General features: G+C 42.2%; 1 protein-coding gene across 1 annotated transcript in view; it reads left to right on the top strand.

Annotated features, from left to right (window-relative positions):
* Nucleotides 1-10,925: 10,925 nt before the first annotated feature.
* Nucleotides 10,926-23,361, top strand: part of ubap2l (ubiquitin associated protein 2-like) — a 96,090-nt gene continuing 83,654 nt past the window's right edge. Inside the window, 2 exon segments of the mRNA XM_065017657.1 lie at nucleotides 10,926-11,014; nucleotides 18,689-18,835. Coding sequence (XP_064873729.1) covers nucleotides 18,734-18,835 — 102 coding nt within the window. The 5' untranslated portion in view covers nucleotides 10,926-11,014; nucleotides 18,689-18,733.

Genomic DNA, 23,361 nt, shown 5'->3' with positions numbered 1-23,361 from the left:
CCGGCTGTGTCAGGTGACCTATGAGGCGCTGCGCAATTAGCCAACCGTCGTCCGTGTTAGGGGAGGTTATGACACCCAGGATTTCCTTGTCCCATTGCGCTCCAGCGACATCTGTGGCGTGCCAGGTGCCTGCACGCTGACTTCGGTCACCAGTTGTGCATTGTTTCATCTGACACTTTGGTGCGACTGGCTTCCGGGTTAAGCGTGCAGTGTTTCAAAAAGCTGTGTGGCTTGGCAGGGTCGTGTTCCGAAGGACGCATGGCCCTCAACCTTGTTTGGTAAAAGTACCAAACAACAAAACAAAAAAACACCACCCTACTCCACTAAATCTAACTAGTCGTACCTCAGGCCACCAGCCTGAAAGGACGGGACACTACCACTTAATACACCCTGTAACTCCTCTGACGTCAAATCTTGTACATCCAAATAGTTCTCTGCAGCTGCCACCGCAACCTCAATTGTCTGCGACTAACGTCCCATCCCTGTAGTATAGTTTATAACCATTGCTATAAACTCAAAAAAATCCAATCTTACTGAAGCATATCACTTGTTGGCTTATCCCTCTGTACTGGTACAGATCTACTATTCACACTGCTCCTAACTGATATATCCTAGCATCACTTTGTCGGGCAAAGACTCAACATCAAAACTCAAAAGAACAGACAAAGACTCTTCTGTTTCTCCACTCACGCCACCCTGTCCGTTGCACCAAACGATGAGCATCAAGAAGACTAGGAATCTTCCCCTTCAGTTGATCCTCTTTTATATTTACCGCTACCCCAGTAATCACCTCCTTTCAATGGCACCCTTTTCTTGAGCACAAAACAATTCACATCTCTTGTCCCCAGTCGTTTGATACGGAGCACCTGCTCCCTCTGACCAACAGAAACACAAACAATTATCACAAGGTCACTTTCGGGTCATAGTAGTGGGGAAGTAGTTTTGGGGTGAGGTGCTACTTGGGGAGTTTTTGCCTGCGCTGCATTCGGCTATATAGGTCCGCTAATACAGGACTATTGGTGGGGAGCAGGTATCCTTGTGGGTAGGAGCGTTGGGCCAGTAACCGAAAGGTTGCTGGATTGAATCCCCGAGCTGACAAGGTAAAAATCTGTCATTCTGCTGCTGAGCAAGGCAGTTAACCCACTGTTCCCCGGGCGCCGTGGATGTCGATTAAGGCAGCCCTCCGCACCTCTCTGATTCAGAGGGGTTGGGATAAATGTGGAAGACACATTTCAGTTGAATCCATTCAGTTGTACATTTCCCCTTTCCTTTCTTTAAACACCCAAAATACAGTTGAAGTCGGAAGTTTACATATACCTTAGCCAAATACATTTAAACTCAGTTTTTCACAAGTCCTGACATTTGATCCTAGTAAAAATTCCCTGTTTTAGGTCAATTAGGATCACCACGTTATTTTAAGAATGTGACATGTCAGAATAATAATAGAGAGAATGATTTTTTTCAGCTTTGGTTTCCTTCATCACATTCCCAGTGGGTCAGAAGTTTACTTACACTCAATTAGTATTTGGTAGCATTGCCTTTCAATAGTTTAACTTGGGTCAAACATTTCGGGTAGCCTTCCACAAGCTTCCCACAATAAGTTGGGTGAATTTTGGCCCAATCCTCCTGACAGAGCTGGTGTAACTGAGTCAGGTTTGTAGCCCTCCTTGTTCGCACACGCTTTTTCAGTTCTGTACACAATTTTTTCTATAGGATTGAGGTCAGGGCTTTGTGATGGCCACTCCAATACCTTGACTTTGTTGTCCCTAAGCCTTTTTGCCACAACCTTGGAAGTATGCTTGGGGTCATTGTCCATTTGAAAGACCCATTTGCGACCAAGCTTTAACTTGGTGTCTTGAGATGTTGCTTCAATATATCCACATAATTTTCTTGCCTCATCATGCCATCTATTTTGTGAAATGCACCAATCCCTCCTGCAGCAAAGCACCTCCACAACATGATGCTGCCACCCCCGTGCTTCACGGTTGGAATGGTGTTCTTCAGCTTGCAAGCCTCCCCTTCTTCCTCCAAACATGACGATGGTCATTATGGCCAAACAATTCTCTTTTTGTTTCATCAGAACAGAGGACATTTCTCCAAAAAGTATGATATTTGTCCCCATGTGCAGTTGCAAACCGTAGTCTAGCTTTTTTATGGTGGTTTTTGAGCAGTGGCTTCTTCCTTGCTGAGCGGCCTTTCAGGTTATGTCGATTTAGGACTCGTTTTACTGTGGATACAGATACTTTTGTACCTGTTTCCTCCAGCATCTTCACAAGGTCCTTTGCTGTTGTTCTGGGATTGTTTTGCTCTTTTCACGTCAAAGTACGTTCATCTCTAGGAGACAGAACGCGTCTCCTTCCTGAGCGGTATGACGGCTGCGTGGTCCCATACTGTTTATACTTGCGTACTATTGTTTGTACATATGAACGTGCTACCTTCAGGCGTTTGGAAATTGCTCCCAAGGATTTACCAGTTGTGGAGGTCTACAATTCTTTTCCCAAGGTCTTGGCTGATTTCTTTTGATTTTCCCATGATGTCAAGCAAAGATGCACTGAGTTTGAAGGTTGGCCTTGAAATACATCCACAGGTACACCCCCAATTGACTCAAATGATGTCAATTAGCCTATCAAAAGCTTCTAAAGCCATGATATAATTTTCTGGAATTTTCCAAGCTGTTTAAAGGCACAGTCAACTTAGTGTATGTAAACTTCTGACTTCAACTGTACACATTTTTCTTTTATTCAGATTTTTCAGGGGGTGTGGCAGCATCCTCAGCGCCCCTTACTTCCCACGGCTATGCTTTGGGTTACCTTCACCGATTCCACAGCACTTAACTACGTTTTCACCCACCCTGAAACCACAAATGAATCAGACAAAAGGCAAGGGTCCACTTTTTCCAAAACTGTCACTACCGTCACAGACTCATCTTTATCCTGACGGTGCAAGCCTCGGGCTCCAAGAACTTTACCACACCTACCACCTCTGATACTTCGCCCTCATTTACTTCCATTTCTCCTCATCTCTTCGATCCAGTGTACAGCTCACTCTGCTTACACTTTCTAACATTCTTCTTCAACCAACCATCTCCCTTTTTTCCTCAATTTTTAACCAATTCAAGCTCACCCTCTTCCTCCCTCTTCCTCTCTTCAACCTCCTCTGCCTCTCTTTTCCCCTCCATTCCTCTTCCGTAATCCAAGTATGCGTCTCATGATAAAACAGCACTTCTCCTCAGGGGCGCCACTTTGGTTTTAGAGGTAGGGTGTTCTCCCCCAGAATTTGTTTGGGTATCTAAAGCTAATTTTCAGAAATGTTACACATTCCAATATGGCATCTCTTGAACAAAAAGTAAGCAAAAATGCCCACAGCCATCAAGCTAGGTAAAATATCATTATTAAATATGTTTAAGTGATTCATAAGACTGAACAAGATCAAAGGTAATTCAATAATAAATATTGTGTTGCACCTTTAACCAATAGCCTAACATATGAGGAACTCTTGAAAAAATACAAAGACTTTTGATTGTCTTTCGTAAAACGTCCTCTATATCAAATTTCAGCCAGACCGACCAGCCAGCCCGAGCCGCCTGCATGCCCGACCCCCACCAGTCTAGTCAATAACTCAATTCTCTCCAAACACAACTTCCCAGTTAACATTTCACACCTTCAATTTGTTTTAATACCAAGGGAAAGATTTGGAAAAAACTCTACACCTCATACATTAACACACAGAAACAACAAATCCTCCATATAATTAATCTCATAGGACTAATAGTACTGTATAGCTCTTTTTACTTGTACACTATATAGCTCGGTAGCCCCGTCCTGACCCTAGGCGTCCACCACCCTGCAGTGCCCCAACCCAACACATCCCACTCAGCTTTAGGATCTTAGTGAACATTCATTATTGGTTACAGGTGTGTTAGGCTGTTAATTGGTTACACAGTTTCTTCAAATAACAGTCTCCAGTATCAGCATTTCCAAGCAAACAAAAACAGGGAGAAGGGAGACATGCTGAGATAAAATAACATACTTTTTGCCAGAATTCAGCCAGCCTTCACAAGACCATAATATACAGTGTGTACACATGTCCCGTTTTGTGTTTTACACCTCCGGCAGAGGAATTACATTTCTCAGTGCTTGATAATCAGTTTTACTGGCATATATGTTCTATGGATGGTCTTAAATGGCAGTAATTTATGTCTGAGATGATATGAATATGACTGGGCATTCTAACATATCTGATCTGTATTCATTCATCACCATCAATAGCTTCCAGGTCCAGGTCTTCCTCACATTTTTGTTTTACATGTTTTGTGTCATCGGGAAAAGCCTCTATCAACCCTTGATAAAGTTTTGAAATCAACTTTGGAAGTTTGTCAGACTGCCTTAAAATAACATCTGTATTGTCCAGTGTTTACTGCACAGAGAGAACAAAGTATTGTATCTCCAAGAATTCACCTCACCTCCATCACAGTCTTCCCTGGCTGCCTGACCCTGTTGAGACCCCTGTCACCATCTGATCCCCCTACGGTCAGACAAACGACTTTGATATTAAACATTTTTTGTTGTCTGACAGATTATTTGGAATCGGTCTTCTTTCTGCTTTGTATGCGTTAACCTTGTGAAGTCTCTCCCAATCTGTCTGCTGGGATTTCCTGTTTGGTCCTCTGCTTGTTGCAGGAGGCCAGTGGACAGAGCTGGGAGGATCGTCAGCTGATGTGGCGCACCTGGGCAGGCTTGGCCTGCAGGCTATAAAGGGTGGCCACATCAGCCAACACTCTCTCTCTTCCCTGACTGGCAGGCTGGCTTCCATATCCTTTAGTTTTTTTTGGTCTGTTTCCACAACACCTACACACTGCATACACTACTGATGATACAGACATCCACTGCTTATGTTACATTTTTGTATATATTATTTAGTTTAATAAATGTATGTATTTTTACCTTGAGGTCATGTGTGGTCTCACTCTGTTGTGAACCAGGTTGTTGTGAGCCATGTCGTAACACTGTGGGGGCTCGTCCAATTGGAGACTTTGGTTATATGGGAGTATGTTACTTGTACATCTGGCTAATTTAATTGGGTTGGCATTTGGTTTGGACTCTGTTTTGTGTAGTGGTAGTAATTGGGGCCAAATTGGGTTCAGCTGTGTTACTGTAGTTCTTAGAATGCAATGTGGTACATTGTTTGGCAATCTTTGTTAAACAAAGTTTGGGCATGTCACTGATTTGTCTCAGGATTTTTCCTTGATTGTGTAAGCTTTAGGGGTTTTGGTGGATGCTGGAAGGGAAGCAGCTCTTGTCCCCAGTGTTTGTCTACAAAGCCATTTTTTTCTATTTCCATTGGTGTTTTAGGTGCTGGTACATGTGTTACATTGCTTTGGTAAGGATGTCTACTTCAGTTGGTAGGAACCACATATCACCTTGTAGGTTTCAGGAACTGATCTCCTTTTAAGATCAAGTCATTTTGTTTTCTCTCTAGTGTGGTGGATACTGCAGGTAGGGTCAATTTGTGATACATTGCCCTGGGAGCACTTCCTTGGCTTCAGATCAGTCACTGTATTTTCTGTTGCCTTTCTGATGGATCCAGGGCATAAACAAATACCCCCTGGCGGTATCTGCACGAAGACTAGGGTTGCAATTATATGGTCAGTTAGGTTTATTAGTTAGAATAGGGCTGGGGCAGTACCATTTTTGTCTTGGTTGCCCTTCACATTATCAGTGTACACTATATACCAACACTAGTTATGTTGTCTTTTGTCTCAGTCTAAATTGGTTCTTTTATTTGCATTTATCATGGCTAGTAAATTGATTGCCCGTCTGAAGCACTTTTGGAGTAGTGCACTAAAGAGCAGATAGCACAGACTGCTGAGCGCTACAATATTGGATCATAAGCAATTGAAAGACATGAAGACTAGTCTAAAAGCCAAGAATTCAGTACCAGTGTGATACAACTTTATATTAGTGAGCAAAAGGTGAACTCCTAGTATGGCAGCAGTTCTCAGATGAGTGTCTTGATCTGTAAAAGCTTTTTTTAATGGATCCTGGTAGTCATACTAAAACTGCCCTTAAGGAGTGCGCCTCCCCTCGCCAAAAGTTTAAAGCTGAGAGCAGATCATTGTTCTAACGTTGATCGTGCCGTACGAGATAGAAATGATCTGAACAGAGTTAAGGGACATTGGAACATGAATATCCTGTCCTCAAAGCAAAAAATTCTGGTGGCAACTCAAAAGTACAGTTTTCTGGCCTAGCTATGTCACTTAATCCAAGTACTATATTTCAGCTTGAGAAGCATGCAGAACCTTCTGGAAAAGCCAGGGCTTTTGACTGTGCTGCATACATTTCTGAGGATTCCATCTCCCTGGTAGGATGTGATGAGAGGATGCATGTCAAAATCTTGAGACACATGCTCTGTGGAGTAATTTGTTTCTGAATCCGTATTGCCGTTCAGATGCAGGTGATTCTATACTAATTTGTGGGATGGGGTTTGCTTTTCCTGTGCATACATTGCGACTTGACTCAGATCCTGTGAAAGGAAAGGTTGGTGTCCCCTCATCTACCAGTTGAGGGTATTGAGCTTAGTCTGGGTAACCAGCTAGCTGGTGTACAGGTCTGGGCTGGGGTGCCACCAGGTTGTGTGGTTATACAGCAAACCCCTGTTATCCCTGCTCCTGAGTTAGAGAACTCTCCGGACGGTCCAGTTATCTATCCAGCTTATCAGCAACTGAACAAAATTCTATGTCTGTTATAGATCCGCTTGACTCGCCTTTGCCTCAGCTTCTCGTGGTGATTTGGAGAAGGAACATCAGGATGACCCCTCTTTGAAGGAGCTATTTAAGTGTTCCCAGCTGATAGGATGGAAAGCTCCTCATAAGGTTACTCGATTCAGAACAGTATGCTAGCTAGCAGGTCGGTGCTTCATGGGGAAAACTTTGTAGGTGATCCCACCATGCAGATTGTAGTGCCCTCTAAGTTTTGCCAGACAATGCTTCAAAACTCCCATGATCATGTTGCTGGACATTTGGGATTTAGGAATATAACTGTAGTTTGCATTACTTTTCTGTCTAAGGTTTAAACGTGACATCTCTGCATACGTTAAAACATGTCACACATGCTAGTTGACTGGTAAGCCAAATTAGTCAATTAAACTTGCTGCTCTGTATCCTATTCCTGCCGTTGGTCAGCCTTTTGAACATTTGGTCATTAACTATTGGTCCTTTGCCCCGCTCTAAGTCTGGCAGTAGCTATTTGCTTAGTTATGTGCCTTGCAACCAGGTACCCTGCTGCTTATCTGCTACTCACTAACTACCAATTCTGTTGTGAAGGCTTTATCTCAGTTCATCTCTGTATTTGGTATTCATTCAGAGTGACAAAGGCTCTAATTTTACCTCACACATGCTTGCACAAGTGCTACAGCAGCTTTGTGTCAAGTGTAACAGTCCTCTGCCTATCATGCACAGTCTCAGGGTGCATTATAATGTTTTCATCAAACCCTGAAGTCTCTCCTGTGCATACCATACAGAGCTAGATCGGGATTGGGAAGGTTTGCCATGGTTACTGTTGGCAGCTAGAGAATAAGATTTAGTCTGACTGATCGTTTTTTTGGAAATTCAGTGTGACCCTCTGGCTGTGTTGCAGGACAGGTGGGGAACAGAGCCACCACTAAATGTATTCTTCTGTGAGTGGTTTAGACTGGTAATATACTGTTCTCTTCTGGTGAAATGGCAAAAGAGAAACTAAAGTGCACAAGTAAAGATAAAGCATATTAATGACTGTTGGTCTGAACGTAGACAATTTAGCCCTGGTTTCCAGGTTTTAGCGGTTACCTATTGTAGGTTATCCTTTTCAGGTGAAGTTTACTGGTCCTTCCATGGTGGTGCGCAAAGTGTCTGAACAGAACGGATTGCAACTCCTAAGCACAGGAAGGCCACCCAACTTTTTCATGTGAAATTGGATTGTTGAAACCTTAGTACTCTTGTGCATCGACTCCTGTTAAGTCAGGTGATTATTTAACTTAGTAATGCTCTTTCTGCATTCTCAGTACGTTGTATGAGGAGAGTTCAGCTCCTGATGCTGTTTTGCAAGGCCGTTTGAGACGTTCAGGTTGGGGAATTTGCATGCTCTGCGGCATTTGGATGATGGTAAACATACGGAGTTGGTTGAACACATTGAAAGTTATCCTGTGCCATTTTCTGATACGCCCTCTCGTACTCATCTCATTGACCATGATGTTGGAGATGCTCAACCAATAAGGCATCGCTTCTACCATGTTTCTCCTGACAAGCGCATGTACTTGACTTCTGAGTTTAAGTGCATGATGGGTAACAATATTACTGAACATTCTTCTCGTTCCAGTTGGGCTTCACCTTGTCTGTTAGTCAAGAAGCCTGCATCTTTTAGGCCATGCAGACTATCGTGAAGTCAACATTCCAAAGCCTGATTCCTTTCCTCTTCCTCGTATTGAGGATTGTGTTGATCAAGTGGGTTCTGCACAATTTGTGAGCAAGTTTGATGTTCTAAAAGGGTACTGGCAGGTCCCCTAGTTTCTGACAGCAAGGGAGATATATGCTTTAATCACAACCTCTGGACTGTGTTCTTATACACAGTTATGCCTTTTGGTTGCATAATGCACCTGCAACATTTCAGGGCCTCATGAACCGTATCTCTGGTCTGGACAGATGTGGGATGTATTTGGATAATGTGGTCATTTTATAGTGACACCTGGTCTCTGCGTGTCCAACGTATACAAGCGCTGTTTGATCGTTAATCTGGCCAAATGTGAGTTTGCACTTATCTGGGCAAAGTGGTCTGTCAGAATGTGGTTCGCCCAGTGCATGCCAAAGTGGAAGCTGTTGAGCAGTGTCCCATCCCATGACTATGAAGGAGCTTATGCATTTTCTCGATTATGGTTGGTTATTAGGGATAGGCGTCCCGTCAACGGGGCAGTTGTAAATCATGCAGCGCCGTGTGTCACGATCACAGATTTTAGAGAAACAACAAATGTAGGTACATATAAGTGTATATCGGCTGAAAGCTTGAATTCTTAAATATAACTGCACTGTCCAATTTACAGTAGCTATTACATGCCATGCTATTGTTTGAGAGTTCCTAACAAACCACTTTTTTTCACCGTGATAGGTTTGATAAATTCACCTCTGAAATCCTGCTCTGATTTGTCATCCAAAGGGTCCCAGAGATAAAATCCTTTTTTATATCCTGAAAAGGTCCATATAGCATGCACGATCGATTTTGTATTTCCACGTGTTAATTTTGCAAAGAAAGTGAATCTAACCCTAAATGTTTCAACCAGTCAAATCATGTTTGTGTTCATTCCTCAGAGATCCTAGAACGTAACCAGACTTCACTATATCATTAGGAGTGTAGTATATCCTATAGGACACCAAATTTGGTCAGAGAGCAAAGCCTTTCATGGCACGCCGATGACGCCTAAACTTAACTAACTAAACTTAACTAACTAAACGGTCTAAACTTAACTAACTTCGTCAAAAAAGCACCAATCGGTGTCAAACAAAGCTAGATAGCTAATGAGCTGTGCTTTACGGGAGTAAAGGAAACCCTATATCTGTTGCAAAATGTTGCTGCTAACCTTGTGTGACAGCAAGCCTTTTCCTTTTGGACAAAAATTATAAGAATATGGATAGTTATGAAAATTGGGTGTTTTGCAAATGTTGAACTTATAATATGGCTACTAATACTGGAAAAGCTAAATCAAAGTCCAAGTATATAGATTTGTAACGTAAATGTCTCCTTCACGATTTGCCTAAATGTGGCTGGGTGACTTCACACTAAATGTCATGTAGTTTGCTCATACTTCAAGTTATCTGCCTGAAACTTTGCACATGCACTGATGCCATCTTGTGGACACCATCAGAATTACAACCAGAGTGATGGCTAGATGTGGGACCTTTCTGTTGCATTTCAAAGATTGTGGTAGAAAAATGATTTTTTAAAAATGTTCTTCTACCAGATCTATTGTGTGATACTCTCCTACATTCAATTTACATTTCCAAAAACTTCAATGTTTCCTTTCAAATGGTACCAAGAATATCCTTGCTTCAGGGCCTGAGCTACAGGCAGTTCATTTGGGTATGTCATTTTAGGCAAAAATTTGGGAAAAAAGGGGTCTATCCTTATTAAGGCTTAGGTGCAGTATATTTGGTTGGACAGATGTCAAGTTGCATTTTTGAGAATGTGAAGACACTTGTGTTCTGCCCCAGTGCTTGTTGCCGCTGGTTTGAATGATCTATTCATACTCCATGTACAGTACGAGTCAAAAGTTTGGACACCTACTCATTCAAGGATTTTTATTTGTTTATTTCAACATTGTAGAATAATAGTAAAGACCAACTATATGAAATAACACATGAAATCATGTAGTGACCAAAAAAGTGTTAAACAAATTAGCTTTGCACACACTTGCCAAGTGTGCAAATCTGTCAAGGCAAAGGGTGGCTACTTTGAAGAATATCAAATATATTTTGATTAACACTTTTGGTTACCACATGATTCCCTATCTGTTATTTCATGGTTTTGATTTCTCCGCTATTATACAATGTAGAAAATAGTACAAATAAAAAAAACCTTGAATGAGTAGGTGTCAACTTTGGACTGGTACTGTATATTAGCCTTATAGTGGTCCTGCTAAACACCCAATCAATAAGACAAATCGGACAGTCTAGGATAGGCAATCACTATAAATATTTTAGTTGATCTATTTTATTGCAGTTCTTAGAGGTGGGTGACCACGTGTCGAATGTCTAGCTTCCTTGAAGCGCCCAGTCAACCACATGACGGAGCTATATGTAGCGTCAGAGTGGAAAAGAAACAGGTACATTCCAAGTCCCTCGCTTATTGTCTGCGCGAGTCGGTTCGGCATAATTACTCACATAGATACGTGTATTACTCTAGAGGTTTTATTTAGTCGAATTCCGACTAGGAGGTCGACAGAGACCGCTTGGTCGGTTGTGTTGCAGAATCAGACTTCAACTGGGTTTCTGGTCAGTATATTATTTATTTACATTATTTTGGGCCTACGGGCCTACCTATAGCCTCTGTGTCGTGTGTGTGTGTATATACAAGAACACATCCATAGCGTTTCTAAAGGGGTGTCTTGGTTCTGCATAGTGCAATTTGTGCGTTAATTACCACGTTAATGTGCGGCCTATGCGTCTGGGCTCAATAGCATGCGGTACGAATGAACATGTGGATAAGTTAAGCTAACGGTGATGATTGGAGTGGTTGAGAACAACAATGTAGTTAGCTAGTTGCAATGCTGATTGTTAATTAGTCTTATTTTCGCCATCGTCGAGGTTGAGAAGAACGGAATCTCATCGACAACTTCGATAAAGCCAACGTTAGCTGGATGTCCCCTAAAAAATGACATAGCATCTTAGCTAGCTAAATGTTAGTCAATGTTTTCGAAACAATTATATTTCTTGAAATACCTGATGTTGACTAACTCATGGTTTTAGTTAAATAATATTCATGGAGTTTATGTAACGTCAGTTAGCCTAGTTAAGCCAAAGACACCAATAGCTAGTTAGCGCGCTAACGTCAGCTAAATAAAAACATGTTGAATATATCCGTAGTGATGTTGCATCGTTCGCTAGTAGACACCATTAAAACATGCTAAGTTAGCTAGCAAGCTACCTAGTAGTTATTTTTAGTTGACGTTAGCTAGCTAACTTCACAGCAAATTTGGGACAAACGTAATTTGCCTGGTCTCAATTAGTTAACGAACTCCCATTTCATCGGACAGTATTTGCATATACGAGTTATCTAACGTTTCCCAATTAAAGTGAATTAGTGAACGTTAGCTAATTGGACAGCTAACTTGGTTACAACCAAATTGTTTAAAACGAGTTAACGTTAGCTAGTTAACCATCACTTTGTATGGGTCGTTACCACAACCAAAGTCATAAACCATGTCTATTTCCACAAGTTCACTAATGAAAATTAGGGCTGGGAATTGCCATGATACGATATTCTCAGGTTCTTAAGTGCTACTACGATTTAATTGAACATTTTATTTAACATTCATATTTATAATGACAGCCTACCAAAAGGCATCATCCTAGGATTAAAAATAAAATATATAAAAAATATATAAATATAGGACAAAACACACATCACGAGACACTACATAAAGCAAGACCTAAGTCAACAACATAGCAAGGCAGCAACACATGACAACACAGTATGGTAGCAACACATGACATGGTAGCAGCACAAAACATGGTACAAATATTATTGGGCACAGACAACAGCACAAAGGGCAAGAAGGTAGAGACAACAATACATCACACAAAGCAGCCACGGAACTGTCCAGTAAGTGTCGATGATTGAGTCTTTGAATAAAGAGATGTGGGATAAAACTGTCCAGTTTGAGTGTTTTTTGCAGCTTGTTCCAGTCGCTAGCTGCAGCAAACTGAAGAGGAGCGACCCAGGAATGTGTGCTTTGGGGACCTTTAACAGAATGTGACTGGCAGAACGGGTGTTGTATGTAGAGGATGAGGGGTGTAGTAGGTGTCTCAAATAGGGGTGAGTGAGGCCTCTGAGGGTTTTTAGAAATGAGCATCAACTGTGTGTCTGTCTTGCGATAGGTATAAAGAGATGACCAGCTTCCAGAGGAGTATAGAGTGCAGCAGTAGCGTGCCGTGGTTCTGAGGCCTGGGCCTTCAGTGAAGTCCTACACAGTCCCACCTGAATTAATCCACCTCTTATTACCATCATTATGATGCCATGGCTCTAGACACTATACATTTAGACAGAAACGCAGTATAACCAGGCGTTGCGTCACTTTGAAATTGACATTTTTATTCAGAGAATTGCAGGGGAAGAGTACAATACCTTTTCATTGTGCAGCTTCGTTGCCCTGCGTGCTTGTTCGTTGAGCTGTAGATCCACTCTGGTGTCCCCAAAAGTTTTCAAAAGCACCATTGCTTGTAAGTGCCCAGCCGTACTTTGGTGTCTCGTTGCTGCCTTGGTTAGACAACTCAGGTTTGCAAAGCCAGTGTGGCTCCAAACACCATCGATCACTTGCAAATAATAGGCATTCCCAGCAGTACAGTTTGCAGTGCTTCTCGGAGCCTGTGAGTCATTGATAGCGCCCATAATTGAAAGTGGCGAACGAACCCCTTTCCCGCCTGTGACAGGCTTTGTAGCGTCTACCTCTACCTAAAAACGTCTACCTAAAAAAACAGCTTAGTAGTACGCGGGCAGATTTTAGACCCCTGGCAACACATGATGGCTGAATATGATTGGATAAAAGATCTAAAATAAAGACCACCCCTCAATCTCAACCTGGGGCTGGAAGCAGTTCAACCAAGAGGAACGCTATGAAATGAAGAGTGTAACTCTTACTCTGGGGAATAATTTAATACATATTTGTGGGAAAATATATTTAAAAAAAATTATATTCTGATGATGTTTAGGCCAGCAGAGAAGGCCTTGCTGGCCCTGACGGCCCACCACTGGAGTGCAGTGATTGTGTCCTATATGGAGCATTGGTGGCAAATCTTATGGCCGAATGGTAAATAACGTCTGTCTGCTTGAGAGCATCCTTACCTGCCAATCTATAAATTGTCTCTGTAATCTAGTGTGGGTAGGACGGTCATTTGAATCAGGGTTAGTTTGGCAGTTGGGGTGAAAGAGGAACAATTACGATAGAGGAAACCAAGTCTAGATTTAACTTTAGCCTGCAGCTTTGATATGTGCTAAGAGAAGGACAGTGTACCATCTAGCCATACTCCCAAGTACTTGTATGAGGTGACTACCACGTGCTAAACCCTCAGGTAGTAATCCCACTTGTGGGGAAGGGCATTCTTTATGCCAAACCATGTAACCTTTGTTTTGGAGGTGTTCATAACAAGGTTAAGGGTAGAGAGGGCTTGTTTGACACTAAGAAAGCTTTGTTGTAGAGTATTTAACACAAAATCTGGGGCAGGGCCTGCTGAGTGTAAGACTATCATTTGCATATAAATGGATGAGAGAGCTTCCTACTGCCTGAGCTATTTTGATGTAAATTGTGATGGGGCCAAGGATCGAGCCTTTGGGTACTCCCTTGGTGACGGGCAGTGGCTGAGACAGCAGATTTTCTGACTTTATACACTACACTCTTTGAGAGAGATGGTTAGCAAACCAGGCCAAAGACCCTGCCGAGACACCAATACTCCTTTGCCGGCCCGCAAGAATGGAATGGTCTACCGTATCAAAAACTTTAGCCAAGTCAATAAAAATAGCAGCACAACATTGCTTAAAATCAAGGGCAATGGTGACATCATTCAGGACCTTTACAGTTGCAGTGACACATCATAACCTGAGCGGAAACCAGATTGCATACCAGAGAGAATACTATAGACATCAAGATAGCCAGTCAGTCGATTATTGACAAGTTTGGTCAACACTTGATAAACAGAGCAAAATGGTAATAGGCCTATAACCTTTAGGATCAGCTTGATCTCCCCCTTTAAATCAAGGATGAACCGTGGCTGCGTTCCAAGCAATGGGAACCTCCCCAGAAAGGAGAGATGGACTTGGCGATGATAGGGGCAGCAACCTTAACTTCTTAGGGCTGCAATCCCGTTAACGGGATCGCTATGACAACAGCCAGTGAAAGTGCAGGGAGCCAAATTCAAAACAAGAGAAATCTCATAATTAAAATTCCTCACATGCATTTTATACCGTTTTGAAGGTAATCTTGTTGTTAATCCCACCACAGTGTCCGATGTCAAATAGCTTTACAGCGAAAGCGCCACAAATGATTGTTAGGTCACCACCAACTCACAGAAAAACACAGCCATTTTTCCAGCCAAAGGGAGGAGTCATAAAAAGCACAAATAGAGATAAAATTAATCACTAACCTTTGATCTTCATCAGATAACACTCATAGGACTTCATGTTACACAATACATGTATGTTTTGTTCGATAAAGTTCATTTTTATATACAAAAATCTCAGTATACATTGGCGCGTTACGTTACGTTCACTAGTTCCAAAAACATCCGGTGATATTGCAGAGAGCCACATTATTTTACAGAAATACTCATAAATGTCGATGAAAATGCAATTGTTAGACATGGAAATATAGATATACCTCTCCTTAATGCAACCGCTGTGTCAGATTTCAAAAAAACTTTACGGAAAAAGCAAACCATGCAATAATCTGAGAACGGCACTCAGATTTTTTTATATTTTTAATCCGCCATGTTGGAGTCAACAGAAATCAGAAATAACATTATAAATATTCCCTTACCTTTGATCTTCATCAGAATGCACTCCTAGGAATCCTAGTTCCACCATAAATGTTTGATTTGTTCGATTATGTCCATTTATTTATGTACAAGTAGCTACTTTTGTTATGGCGTTTAGTACACAAATCCAAACACTCGTGCAGGTCCATCCGAACGTTGGACGAAAACTTCAAAAAGTTATATTACAGGTCGTAGAAACATTTACATTTACATTTAAGTCATTTAGCAGACGCTCTTATCCAGAGCGACTTACAAATTGGTGCGTTCACCTTAAGACATCCAGTGGAACAGCCACTTTACAATAGTGCATCTAAATCTTTTAAGGGGGGTGAGAAGGATTACTTTATCCTATCCTAGGTATTCCTTAAAGAGGTGGGGTTTCAGGTGTCTCCGGAAGGTGGTGATGGACTCCGCTGTCCTGGCGTCGTGAGGGAGTTTGTTCCACCATTGGGGGGCCAGAGCAGCGAACAGTTTTGACTGGGCTGCGCGGGAACTGTACTTCCTCAGTGGTAGGGAGGCGAGCAGGCCAGAGGTGGATGAACGCAGTGCCCTTGTTTGGGTGTAGGGCCTGATCAGAGCCTGGAGGTACTGAGGTGCCGTTCCCCTCACAGCTCCGTAGGCAAGCACCATGGTCTTGTAGCGGATGCGAGCTTCAACTGGAAGCCAGTGGAGAGAGCGGAGGAGCGGGGTGACGTTTCAAACATTTCAAACTAAGTATAGAATCAATCTTTAGGATGTTTATTTAATCATAAATCTTCAATAATGTTCTAACTGGAGAATTCCATTGCCTGTAGAAAAGCAGGTCGCTTTCATGTGAAATGCGCATGACCAGGACCTAGTTCTCTGCCAGACCACTGACTCAAACAGCTCTCATCAGGCCCCACATCAGTGGAAGCCTCATTCAAGTTTCTAAAGACGGTTGACATCTAGTGGAAGCCTTAGGAAGTGCAACATAACCAATATCCCACTGTGTATTCAATAGGGGCTGGGTTGAAAATCGACCAACCTCAGATTTCCCACTTCCTGTTTGGATTTCTTCTCAGGTTTTTGCCTGCCATATGAGTTCTGTTATACTCACAGACATCATTCAAACAGTTTTAGAAACGTCAGTGTTTTCTACCCAATACTACTAATAATATGCATATATTAGCAATTGGGACTGAGGAACAGGCCGTTTCCTCTGGGCACCTTTCATCCTAGCTACTCAATACTGCCCCTGCAGCCATAAGAAGTTAAAGAAAGGGTCTAAACCATCTGATCCAGATGTTTTTTGGGGGTGAAGTTTCAGGAGCTCCTTGCGCACCTCGGACTCAGTGACTGCTTGCAGGGAGAAACTTTGTTGCGGGGCAGGGGAAAAAGAGGGAGCAGCATCGGGGATAGTCGCATTAGAAGGTGTGGAGGATGAGAAAATGTTGGACGGGATAAGGAAATGTTGGACGGGGATGAGGAAATTTTGGATGGGCAAGGAGGCATGGCGGAGTCAAATAGGAATCCTGACTTAATGAAGTGGTGATTAAAGCTCAGCCATGTGCTTCTTGTCAGTAACAACCACATCAACATTAAAGGACATGGGCAGTTGTAAGGAGCAGGGTTTATTCTCCACGTCTTTAACCGTTTTCCAGAACTTCTTGGGGTTAGTCCCACAGAGAGAGAACTGCTCCTTAATCTAACCAACTTTGGCCTTCCGGATAGGCTGAGTGCGCTTTTCCCCCTCATTTGCCTGAACGATATGTATTGCTATTCTCACGATTCTATACAGAACAGAAATATAAACGTAAGATTCAACAAGTTCAAAGAAGGAAATTAGTCAATTGAATTAAATTAATTAGGTTGTAATTTATGGATTTCACATGACTGGGCAGGTACGCAGCCATGGTGACTTGGGAATGCATAGGCCCACCCACTGGGGAGCAGTGGAATGAGTTTTTCCCCACAAAAGGACTTTATACAGACATAAATACTCCACCTCATTCTGACTATCCTGCAGGTGAAGAAGCCGGATGTGGAGGTTCTGGATTGGTGTGGTTACACGTGCTAGCGGTTGTGTGTCTGGTTGGACGTACTGTTAAAGTCTCTAAAATAATATTGAAGATGGCTTATGGTAGAGAAATTAACATTCAATTCTCTGGCAACAGCCCTGTTGGACTTTCCTGCAGTCTCTGCATTCCAATTGCACACTACCTCAACTTAAGACATCTGTGGCATTGTATTGTTACGACTGCACATTTTAGTGGCCTTTTGTCCCCAGAACAAGGAGCATCTCTGTCATGATCATGCTGTTCAATCATTTTTTTGATATACCACACCTGTCAGGTGGATGGATTATTTTGGCAAAGAAGAAATGCTCTTTAAAATGGGTGTAAACAAATTTGTGCACAACATTTGAGAGAAATACACTTCTTGTGCATTGGAAACATTTCTGGAACATTTCATTATTTCAGCTCATGAAACATTGGACCAACACTGTACATGTTGCATTTTTATATTTTTGAACAGTATTTTTATGGCTATTTAATGTTCCAAACAGATTGCTCACCATATGCAGCAGAGGGTAAAGAGAGCCATGAGAATGAGTTTTGAACTGTCATGAAAACAAATTGGCTTCCTATTTAAAAGGATGGTGGACAAGCTATGAAGGAAAAATAGAGGTTTTTGGTACAGGAAACTTGTGCATTTTTTTGTTTTGTGATATTACAAAAATTAGACTATATATATATTGAAATAGTACCCCGATATACAGTGGGGCAAAAAAGTATTTAGTCAGCCACAAATTGTGCAAGTTCTCCCACTTAAAAAGATGAGGCCTGTAATTTTCATCATAGGTACACTTCAACTATGACAGACAAAATGAGAAAAAAAATCCAGAAAATCACATTGTAGGATTTATAATGAATTTATTTGCAAATTATGGTGGGAAACTTTTGTTATTGACCAAATACTTATTTATCAATACTTTGTTATATACCCTTTGTTGGCAATGACAGAGACTAAATACTTTTTTGCCCCACTGGACAGCATTTACTGTGAGTTTGTCAAACCGTTTGGCGGGGGGACGGGACGACATGAAGTTGTTCCTGTGAGAGGTACAGGCAGGGTGCGCATTACCTAGCTAATGATTAGCCCAATAGGGTAAATGTAGCCCCATGCTTCAGCCAAATTATTTACAGCCACTATGCTGCATCATTTGGACTACATGTGATAATGTTTATTGCTAATAGCATACCTGATAGTATAAGCTATATGCATGGTCCTGTATATTGAGAATTTTTACCCATCTTATTGTATGTAGAAATCATGTTACATTCATTTAGGTTGTGGAATGTCCTTTTAAAGTCACCAGAACTGAGCTTCTTAGTCTGGGAGGACCCTGGACCCCTTCTATTTGCCACAGAACCTCACTATCCCATTTTTCTTTCGCAGGTGTTATTCCTTTGTAAATACTGTTATTTGTATATACTGTGAACTATGACCCCAGTGGGCGGAAACCGAGCCCGCGGCAGCTGGGAGCAGCAGACGCAGACAGGCCAGACGCAGACAGGCCAGACACAGCACAAGCAGAGGCCTCAGGTTGGTACCTGGCCCTCGACCCTGCTGCCCACACAGGATGTCATGCACTTAGTCTCCTCACACACTGTCCCAACAGCTGATGCATTAGTTTTCATGGTGAAACACATTGGAAGTGGTTCTGGATGATTTTACATTGGGGTGTGTCCCACATGACACCTTATTTCCTAAAGTGCACTACTTTTGACCAGAGCCCTATGGTCAAAAGTAGGGCCAAGACAAAACCAGTATCGCTATACGCATTAGTATCATGGCAAGGAATCACAACACAAAGCAGATTGATCTTCTTGCGGAAAACAGCCCTAAAGTTTGAAACAAACATGTTGTCATCCAAACTATAGCACACAATACTTTACATACAGCAGGTTTTTAAAAGACCGAAGAGACTGGTCTGCTTCGTGTCTTCATTTACAGCCCTAGTCAAAATCAGTGCACCATTTTAAGGAATAGGGTGCCATTTCGGGGAGCACACACTGACCCAACAGCAGACGCTTTAGTTTTCATGGTGCAATGCCTTAGTTGGAAGTAGTACTCAGTGTTTTCCACAGGTATCTGGAGAAGCCAGCCAAATAAAAAAAGTAACCAGCCAGGCCTCCCCTGAGCAAAAACATTTTTTACCGCCTGACCCATATTTTGGTGCCTCTGGTACATTCTAATGGTTCCATCTGAAATACACAGCAAAATGATTGTGAGTACTTTATCAAATTTACCTCCCAGATTAAGAAATGTTGTGATATTTTATTTAACCTTTATTTAACTAGGCAAGTCAGTTAAAGAAAAACTAACAGGTCTGTGAGAGCCGGAATTCTTACTTGGTTGGTAGGTGATCAAATACTTATGTCATGCAATAAAATGCAGATTAATTACTTAAAAATCATACAATGTGATTTTCTGGATTTTTGTTTTAGATTCCGTCTCTCACAGTTGAAGTGTACCTATGATAAAAATGACAGAACTCTACATGCTTTGTAAGTAGGAAACACTGCCGATTTTGCAGGTTATCGAATACTTGTTCTCCCCACTGTGTGTGTATACATACATACATGAGGTTGACCGATTTATGATTTTTCAACGCCGATACAGATTTATTTGATGATCAAAAAAAGCCGATACCGATTTAATCGGTAGTTCAGTTATCTTTGTTCCTGTACCCAAGAAATTAATGGTGGACATATCAAAGCAAGTTGTGACAGCAGACTGGAATAGGGAGAGATTGAACATGCTGTTAACACTCCAGCCAGCTGGTCTGCGCATGCTCTGACATGGAACCCAAACCATCTGTGCTCGTGCACCATCGCGCATAAATTAATTGTGTCCCCCCACACCAAACACGATCACGACAGACCGGTTAAAATATCAAAACAAACTCTGAATCAATTATATTAATTTGGGGACAGGTCAAAATGCATTAAACATTTATGGCAATTTAGCCAGCTAGCTTGCACTTGCTAGCTAATTTGTCGTAATTAGCTAGCTTGCTGTTGCTAGCTAATTTGTCCTGGGATATAAACATTAAGTTATGTTACCTGAAATGCACAAGGTCCTCTACTCCACCAACTCTGCTATAATCCATACATAAAACGGTCAACTGACTCGTTTCTAGTAATCTCTCATTCTTCCAGACGTTTTCTTCTCGTGACTTTATATTGCGGTTGGAAACTTTCATAAATTCAATGCATTTCCGCCACTGACCTCGTTCGTCTTCAGTCACCCAAGTGGGTATAACCAATGAGGAGATGGGAGAGGTAGGACTTGCAGCGCGATTTCCCTTTGTAGACCTTGCCGCTTGTCTTGTGTCTAAGCTGTTTAATTGCGACTCCACTTTGTCTCTACTGACTTTTTGCCTATTTGTTTGCCTTACGGAGGGAACTACAAATATACTTTTCGTATTTGACCATATACCCAGTCACCTTGCCATGGTTAAATGCGGTGGATCGCGCTTTCAGGTTTGCATGAATGCTGCCATCTATCCACGGTTTCTGGTTTGGGTAGGTTTTAATAGTCCCAGTGGGAACAACATCCCCTATATACTTCCTGATGAACTCAGTCGCTGTGTCCGTGTATACATCAAATGTTTTTCTGAGGCTACCTGGCACATGTTCCAGTCTGTGTGACCAAAACAATCTATCTTATTTTTTTGAATATTACCCCTTTTTTCTCCCCAATTTCGTGGTATCCAATTGTTGTAGTAGCTACTATCTTGTCTCATCGCTACAACTCCCGTACGGGCTCGGGAGAGACGAAGGTTGAAAGTCATGCGTCCTCCGATACACAACCCAACCAGCCGTACTGCTTCTTAACACAGCACGCATCCAACCCGGAAGCCAGCCGCACCAATGTGTCGGAGGGTGCACCTGGCAACCTTGGCTAGCGCGCACTGCGCCCGGCCCGCCACAGGAGTCGCTGGTGCGCGATGAGACAAGGACATCCCTACCGACCAAGCCCTCCCTAACCCGGACGACGCTAGGCCAATTGTTCGTCGCCCCACGGACCTCCTGGTCGCGGCCGGTTACGACAGAGCCTGGGCGCGAACCCAGGGACTCTGATGGCACAGCTGGCGCTGCAGTACAGCGCCCTTAACCACTGCGCCACCCGGGAGGCCGACCAAAACAATCTTGAAGCATGTATTCCGATTGGTCAGTCCAGTGTTGAATAGACCTTAGTGATGCACCGATATGACATTTTTGGCCGATACCAATATCTGATATTTTCCATGCCAAATAAAAACAATACCGATATTTAAAATTTTGCGCCCTCTTAAGCATTCTAGTACAGTTAAATAGTTAACACACAAATGGAAGCAGCGGTCCCTGGTCGATTCCAGGCTGTATCACATCCGGTCGGGATTGGGAGTCCCATAGGGCGGCGCATAATTGGCCCAGCATCGCCCTGGTTTGGCCGGGGCAGGCCGACTCAAAACCAATTTTTTTCACTTACTTGCTGTGCTGTTTCGTTGTTCAGTCGTTTCATTCTCAACCAGGATTTCTATGGAAGGCCATTTGGGTCTTTGCGTGTCAAAAAATGTATTATTTAAGACTATTTGACATGTCAAATAAGCTTGTTGACCAATCAGGACCTGAATATGATTGCGCGTCACAATTTAACGCGTTCATACATTTTTTTACGTAGTTATTGCACATGGATTACACTCACTCATATTTCAGATGTCATAACGATTCATCGATACGTATGCTATGATGCTGGTAAAGTTGTCTCGTGCACCTAGAGTACTGGTCATAAATAAAGCTAGCCAGCTCATGGATGCAAACAATCTGTTTCAGTTGCTATAGTTAACTAGCTAACTATATAGCTAGGTGTCATCTAAAATAATCCTAATTTATAAAACAGTTCTTATTTGATTAATGTTGGTCGGACCCATCTATGTTGTAGCTAGCCACAAAAAGGATTAGCCACAATAGTGGACTTTGAGGTTAGCCTTCAAAATAAAATGATGGCATAATTTTACAATTTTTATTAATTTGCATCACTGTCAATTACATACTTGTATTTTGAAGGCAAACTGCAAATTCCGCTATTGTGCCTAATCCTTTTTGTGGCTAGCTTCACAACACATAACCCAGTCCGGTCGAGCCTCACTAGCCAGATGACGCTAGCTGGCTGCTTATACCGTTAGCTTTGGGCAACAGGGTTAAGTAGCTGACTAACTATTTATTTTCATGAACTGAAGTTCAATTTCACTAGGCGAACAACAAGTGGCAACCTAGCTAATACTTACTCACAAGGATTCCTAAATCATTGCTAAGAATAATGAAAATGACTGCAGTTTCTACTGGTCATTGTTTTCAGGCTAGTTGTATTGGTGCTAGCTAGGTACCAAGCTAAAGCTAGCTACCCCAGATGTTGCGGTCGAACAAATGATGCTGTATTACCAACGCGGTATTGTAAACACATCGTTCGAGGCCGGTGTTTGCTGACTTTTTTGTACAGCTTTGACCGTGCTAATATGTCTTTTTTGACACGCAAAGACCCAAACGGTGTTCCATAGTATGTATGCCGTGAAGCTAATTACCGTGATGCTATTACTGTGTAACTTTGGTAGGGCAACATCGGAAAAATAGCGCACTTGGTAGATTTATCCGGTGCTCGACCAGTCGGCGAAAGCCAACATCACCCACGACAGAGAGCGGTTGATTGTCAATGGCTATGAATTCCATTATCTTGGCTTTAATGGATTTCGCCTTTTGAGTTTTCTCGCTGACATTTTGTTACTCTTTCAAATGACTCCTTGACTGCTTAATCCACACAGCACACATTGTGGGCTAGTTTAGGAATGCTGTGTTGCACGTATTGCGCAACATTTTATGTGGCGTCATTACGTCATGTACCTTCGTTATATAGGTAAGCACGTCAGCTTTGACATCGGTTTTGCACATCGGGCGTTAAACTAGACATTGGCCGATAACGATGTTGGCATTTTTAGCTAATATCGTCCGATTCTGTTAAGTTCACCGATATATTATGCATCCCTACTTAGCACGGGTACCTTGTGTTTCTGTCTATAGGAAGGG

The sequence above is a fragment of the Oncorhynchus nerka genome, linkage group LG4, assembly GCF_034236695.1.
Source record: "Oncorhynchus nerka isolate Pitt River linkage group LG4, Oner_Uvic_2.0, whole genome shotgun sequence".
Lineage (NCBI taxonomy): Eukaryota > Metazoa > Chordata > Actinopteri > Salmoniformes > Salmonidae > Oncorhynchus > Oncorhynchus nerka.
This window is presented reverse-complemented; position numbering and strand designations above follow the sequence as displayed.